We start from the raw sequence: 6,511 nt of genomic DNA on the forward strand, positions 1-6,511 counted from the left end.
CCAGTAATTCTGAAAATTTTTTTGTTTTGCTCCACCTTATTCTTTTTTTGTATTGATATAGTAAATGCCCCAGGGCTCTGACCTAGCTTCAGAGAAGTGTTCAAGAAAAAGTAATTATCCAATTACAGATTAGCAAAACTGTAACAGGGATTAAGAAGTGACGGAGAAAAGGAACACCCTCAAAGTGTGTATATAAAGGCAAAAAGTCAGCCTTGAATACACTCCTTGTCATCACCTGTCCTATTTGCCTGGACAAGCTCACGTTTGCAGGAGCACCATGTCTTGCTCGTCCCGCCTCTCCTCCTCCAGGGCTGGAGGCAGCAGCTCAGCCAGGGTGTCTGCTGGTGGAAGCAGCTTCAGCAGTGGAAGCAGATGTGCTCTTGGGGGCAGCTTGGCCCAGGGCTTCCAAGGAGGAGCCGGCAGCTGTGGCCTGAGTGGGGGGTCCAGCGGTGCTTTTGGTGGCAGCTTTGGAGGGGTCTTTGGTAGCTGCTTAGTAGGGGGTGGTTTGGGGGGACCTTCAGGCTCTGGGGCATGCTTTGGTGGGGGTTCTAGCTTTGGCGGGGTCTCTGGATTTGGCAGGGGTTCTGGATTCTGTGGGAGTTCTGGATTCAGTGGTGGTGCTGGTGGAGGCTTCTGCAGCTATGGTGGTGGTATGGGAGGTGGTGTTGGCGATGGGGGGCTTTTCTCTGGAGGGGAAAAGCAAACCATGCAGAACCTCAATGACCGCCTGGCCAATTACCTAGACAAGGTCAGAGCTCTGGAGGAGGCCAACACTGATCTGGAGAATAAAATCAAGGAGTGGTATGACAAATTTGGGCCTGGGTCTGGAGACAGTGGATCTGGAAGAGATTACAGCAAATATTATCCAACAATTGAAGATCTCAGGAACCAGGTGAGACTCTATCTATGCCTGAGTTTCTATTATTTGTGGATCTTTCACTTCTATTCAGATCATATACTGTAATGAAAATTTTAAGTTAAGAAATTAATTTGAAGACATATTTGCTTGTTATACCTGCAGAGTGGGGCCTGATGTGTCTTAATCATTATAGTACTTTACGTGACATCCAATCACATTAAGTTTCTGTTTGCATCTCAGTTTCAGTATTTCTACATAAGAGTAAAATTTATACAATGCCAGGCAGCTAATTATCATTTCTATATAAGAATGATGGCAGTGAGTCAACATTAGTTCAATCTAATTATTTATGATCAATTCTGACAGATTGACATATGTTAGTGTCTTACTAGATTTAAATCGTCTTTAGGATTATTTTTCTTCCTAGAAAATCTGGTGCAAATATTACATAAGAATGTAGTAGAATCTAAAATGTTTAGCCACTCTTGTATGGGAAATATATTTTTAAAGAGTTTTTTTGAAAGTGAAATACAATTTTTGCACTATTTTCTGAAAAAGCTCATGAGAAAACGATCTAACAAAGTAGCAGAAAGATGCAGAGGGCTGTCCTGTAAAACAGGGTCCTGTGCCTAGTCCAATAAATGTGCAAACGGTTACCGTTTTGCAGAAAGATTTAGTCCTAAATATACCAGCCCCAGATATACAGGTGTCATTACTAAGTAAGTTTGCAAAGCAAGTCACCTTTAAGAGCTAATAACACAGGCTGGGCACGGTGGCTCACGCCTGTAATCCCAGCACTTCGGGAGGCTGAGGCGGGCAGATCACTTAGGTCAGGAGTTTGAGATCAGCCTGCCCAAGATGGTGAAACCCCGTCTCTACTAAAAATACAAAAATATTAGCCGAGCATAGTGACATGCACCTGTAATCCCAGCTACTCAAGAGGCCAAGGCTCAAGAATCGCTTGGCTGAGGTTGCAGTGAGCCGAGATCTCGCCACTGCACTCCAGCCTGGGTGACAGAGCAAAATTCTGTCTCTAAACACACAAACACACACACACACACACACACACACACACGAGCTAATAACACAGGCAACATCTACCCTTACAGGTAGGCATGCAGACACAAGGTAAAAATCATTTGTGATTCATTCACTATTAACATCTTTTTTAGATCATTGCTGCCACTGTTGAAAATGCTGGGATCATTTTGCAGATTGACAATGCCAGATTGGCTGCTGATGACTTCAGACTGAAGTAAGAAATGAAGACTTGAAAACAAGTGTTATAGGAAAAAATAAATTTTATTTCATTTTATAAATACATATATATTTATATCATATATATTTATATATAATATATAATCCTCTTATATATAATTTTATATATAATATATAAGAAGATTATGACCTAAATTTACAAACATCCCAAGGGTGAACTTTAGACCATTATTTCACCAAAAAGAAAAAGAAAGAGGTAAATTTAGAATGAGAATCGTATTATTAAAAATATTAGACTTGATTAAAATTAATATTAGACTGGTATTTTTCTTTAGAAGGAAAAATTTCCCAAGAGAAAACTTAGTAACCTTTATTTATTCAAAATGTCCACAGGTGAGAAGTTTTTCAATATGTAAGAATGGAAAATACTCTTCGAAATGCGGCCAGGTGAGCTCACGGTATTTGTTGCCTTACTGCTGTCCCTTCCAGGTATGAGAACGAGCTGTGTCTCCGGCAGAGTGTGGAGGCTGACATCAATGGCCTGCGGAAAGTCCTGGATGACTTGACCATGACTCGCTCTGACCTGGAGATACAGATCGAGAGTCTCACCGAGGAGCTGGCCTACCTGAAGAAGAATCACGAGGAGGTAGGAACATATTCTACATAAATGAATAACTCTAGCTAACATACTTCTCCCCACATGCATTCTATACAAATAAAATTGGCTGGGCGCAGTGGCTCATGCCTGTAGTCTCAGCAACTGGGGCGGCTGAGGTAGGGGAATCCCTTGAGCCCAGGAGTTGGAGGCCACAGTGAGCTATGATCGTGCCACTGGATTCCAGCCTGAGCAACAGAGAGATACTGTGTCTCTAAAAAGGTAAAACAGGCTGGGCATGGTGGCTCACGCCTGTAATCCCAGCACTCTGGGAGGCCGAGGCAGGTGGATCACGAGGTCAGGAGCTCCGGACTAGCCTGACCAACATGGTGAAACCCCGTCTCTACTAAAAAAAAAACAAAAATTAGCCGGGCATGGTGGTGTACACCTGTAATCCCAGCTACTCAGGAGGCCGAGGCAGGAGAATCACTTGAACCCGGGAGGCAGAGGTTGCAGTGAGCCGAGATTGCACCACTCCACTCCAGCCTGGGCAACAGAGTGAGACTTCATCTCCAAAAGAAAAAGTAAAATAAACTCAATTTTATCTAAGTGAATTTCCCACACACCATGACCAGAAGACAAAAGTAATCATGAGTAAATTATATCTAGATTTGATTTTTTTTTCCTTTCGGTGTCCTATTTCAAATTGTTGTCTAGGCACATTTTAGGAAGTCTTCGCTTTCCTGTATGCATCACTATGGCCTTTTTTCCTTCATGCTAGGAAATGAAGATCATGCAAGGCAGCTCTGGAGGGGAGGTGACTGTAGAAATGAACGCTGCCCCAGGGACCGACCTGACCAAATTACTGAATGACATGAGAGCGCAGTACGAGGAGCTGGCTGAGCAAAACCGCCGAGAGGCTGAGGAGCAGTTCAACAAGCAGGTAGATCCTCTCTGCTGAGCACCTAGGCCAGGAGCCACACACAAGCCACTTCTCCTTTCATCAGCCTACATCAGCTGTGTTATGTTTGTGTTTAGAGTGCATCCCTGCAAGCACAAATCTCCACTGAAGCTGGGGCGGCCAGTTCTGCCAAGAATGAGATAACAGAGCTGAGACGGACCCTGCAGGCCCTGGAAATTGAGCTTCAGTCCCAACTGGCCATGGTATGTGCAAATAGCTATTCACGTTTTCCAACAGGGAGTTAAGCAAATGCTGTTTTCCTTCTTTGCCAAGAGGTTCACCAGGCACATCAAAAAGGCAGTGTTAAGGAGAACTGCATTATGATTATAGAAAGCATAAAACGGTTAAAGATAATGTACTCTGTTTCGCATAAAAGATTTAGTTTAAAAAGGTGTGCCAACCAAAATTAAAGAAGCAGTAATATAACAATATAGGTCATATTGTGAAGGGGCACTTCTAGTGCCACACAAAATTGTATTTTTGAAAAATCATCCAGTGATTTATTTTCATCATGAATTTCGTATTTGCTTTTTCTCTTAGAAAAGCTCCCTGGAAGGAACCCTGGCTGACACAGAAGCTGGCTACGTGGCTCAGCTGTCAAAAATTCAAATGCAGATCAGTGCCCTGGAAGAGCAGATCTGCCAGATCCGGGGTGAGACTGAATGCCAAAACGCCGAGTACGAGCAACTGCTAGACATCAAGACACGCCTGGAGATGGAGATCGAGACCTACCGCCGCCTGCTCGATGGAGAGGGCGGGTAAACCAAAGTCATGAACAAACTCAAATGCATGCCTTAGTGAATTTATTGTATAAAACTAAAATGGGACTCAAGGGTTGGACTTGTACATGTAGAATAATAAAGTAGCAGACACAGGCTGGGTGCAGTGGCTCAGGCCTGTAATCCCAGCACTTTAGGATCACTTGAGCCCAGGAGTTCAAGATCAGCTTGGGCAACAAAGCAAAACCTCGTCTCTACAAAAAATAATTTTTAAATTAGCTGGAGGCCAGGCGCGGTGGTTCACGCCTGTAATCCCAGAACTTTGGGAGGCCAAGGCAGGCAGGCAGAAGTTTGAGACCAACCTGGCCAACATGGTGAAACCCTGTTTCTACCAAAAATACAAAAATTAGCCAGGCATGGTGGCATGTGCCGGTAGTCCCAGCTACTCAGGGGACTGAGGCAGGAGGATCACTTGAGCCCAGGGGGTTGAAGTTGCAGTGAGCTGTAATCATGCCTCTTTACTCAAGCCTGAGTGACAGAGTGAGACCCTGTCTCAAAAAAAAAAAAAAAAAAATTAGCTGGGCATGGTGGCGCACACCTATAGTCCAAGATACTGGGGAGGCTGAGATGGGAGGATCATTTGAGCCCAGGAGTTCAAGGCCGAACAAAAAAGTAACAGATACAATCCAATTAAAACGCATCCAAATCTTCATGATGAGGAATCCCTGGGGTGGAGGGTTTCTCTTGCCTTTGCAAACTGCAAAGAAAACATAATTCTTTTCTTCTCCACTGGTTCTAGTTTTGCAGGATTTGATGGTAGAAACTCAGGATCCACAAACATAGGATCCAGGGATCTGGTATCTGGTGACTCAAGATCTGGAAGCTGTTCTGGTCAAGAACGAGGTAGACATTTTTTTTAAGCTGATGATGATTCTGTAACTTAAAAGTAAAGGCAAACTTTGCTTGTCATACGAAAAGGGTCTGCTGTTGTTTACATATTCTTACCCAGACAGAACGCGTTGAATACAGGCAACCAAATTTCTCTTGCTCTGTGTCTCTGTGATAGCTTCCAGACTGACATTGTGATCCCATAATTTTCAGATTCCAGCAAGACTAGAATAACGAAGACCATCGTAGAGGAGTTGGTGGATGGCAAGGTTGTCTCATCTCAAGTCAGCAGTATTTCGGAGGTGAAAGTTAAATAAGGAACTTCCAGATCAACAAGAGTGTCTTTCAAAGAAAAAAATCAAGAAGGACACAAGCGAAATAATGGCATCAATCTAGGCATCTTTCTGGATAACTTCAGGAAAAGCTTTAGTCCAAAAATGGATGATTAGCCAATTTTTCTGCATCTTCTTATTTCCTCATTAGAATGTTCTTGAAATAGCTGAATTGACAACTTTGCTCTAATTGTTTCCATGCTTCAATAAATTTACTTTTGCAAGTTAATTATTCCTTATGTTTTTTTAAAAGTATTTTACCTAGGAAGAAAGCTATCCATTATGATCTAACTGCATGACTACATTACTAATGTGAGCTCATTGTTTATACCTTACCTTCTTAAGACATTTCAGATTATAGCCATTTTTTTAATGTGGGCATTTTTCATGGCATCACACAAGAACTCAGTGGCATCATAGCTGAAATTAGACTACAGTGTCAACAGTTTAGCCCATAAAGAAGGATGTGATTATTTTAATAATCAATTTATAATTAATTAATGCCTAGTTTATATATGTCCATCACTGAACTCAGTATTTCATAAGATAAAAAAGAAACTCAAAATATGCCTCTGGGCAGGCGCGATGGCTCACACGTCTAATCTCAGCACTTTGGGAGGCCAAGACAGGTGGATCACAAGGTCAGGAGTTCAAGACCAGCCTGGCCAATATAGTGAAACCTCATCTCTACTAAAAATATAAAAATTAGCTGGGTGCAGTGGCAGGTGCCTGTTGTCCCAGTTACTAGGGAGGCTGAGACAAGAGAATCGCTTGAACCCGGGAGACAGAGGTTGCAGTAAGTTGAGATTGTGGTGCCACTGCACTCCAGCCTGGGTGACAGAGCAAGACTCCATCTCAAAAAAAAAAAAAAAAAAAAAAAAGGAAAAGAAAAAAAAAGAAAGAAAGAAAAATGCCTCCTACTTCAAAAAACTCACATTT

General features: G+C 42.6%; 1 protein-coding gene across 1 annotated transcript; it reads left to right on the forward strand.

Moving 5' to 3' along the window:
* Nucleotides 1-277: 277 nt before the first annotated feature.
* Nucleotides 278-5,568, forward strand: KRT24 (keratin 24). The gene is made up of 8 exons (XM_012452033.2): nucleotides 278-892; nucleotides 2,032-2,114; nucleotides 2,567-2,723; nucleotides 3,454-3,615; nucleotides 3,711-3,836; nucleotides 4,174-4,391; nucleotides 5,143-5,255; nucleotides 5,454-5,568. The coding sequence occupies exons 1-8, from the start codon at nucleotides 278-280 to the stop codon at nucleotides 5,555-5,557; spliced, it is 1,578 nt and encodes a 525-aa protein (XP_012307456.2). The 3' UTR covers nucleotides 5,558-5,568.
* The last annotated feature ends 943 nt before the right edge of the window (nucleotides 5,569-6,511 follow it).

The sequence above is a fragment of the Aotus nancymaae genome, unplaced genomic scaffold (genome assembly GCF_030222135.1).
Source record: "Aotus nancymaae isolate 86718 unplaced genomic scaffold, 86718_ANA_hifiasm-v0.15.2.pri h1tg000089l, whole genome shotgun sequence".
Taxonomy (NCBI): domain Eukaryota; kingdom Metazoa; phylum Chordata; class Mammalia; order Primates; family Aotidae; genus Aotus; species Aotus nancymaae.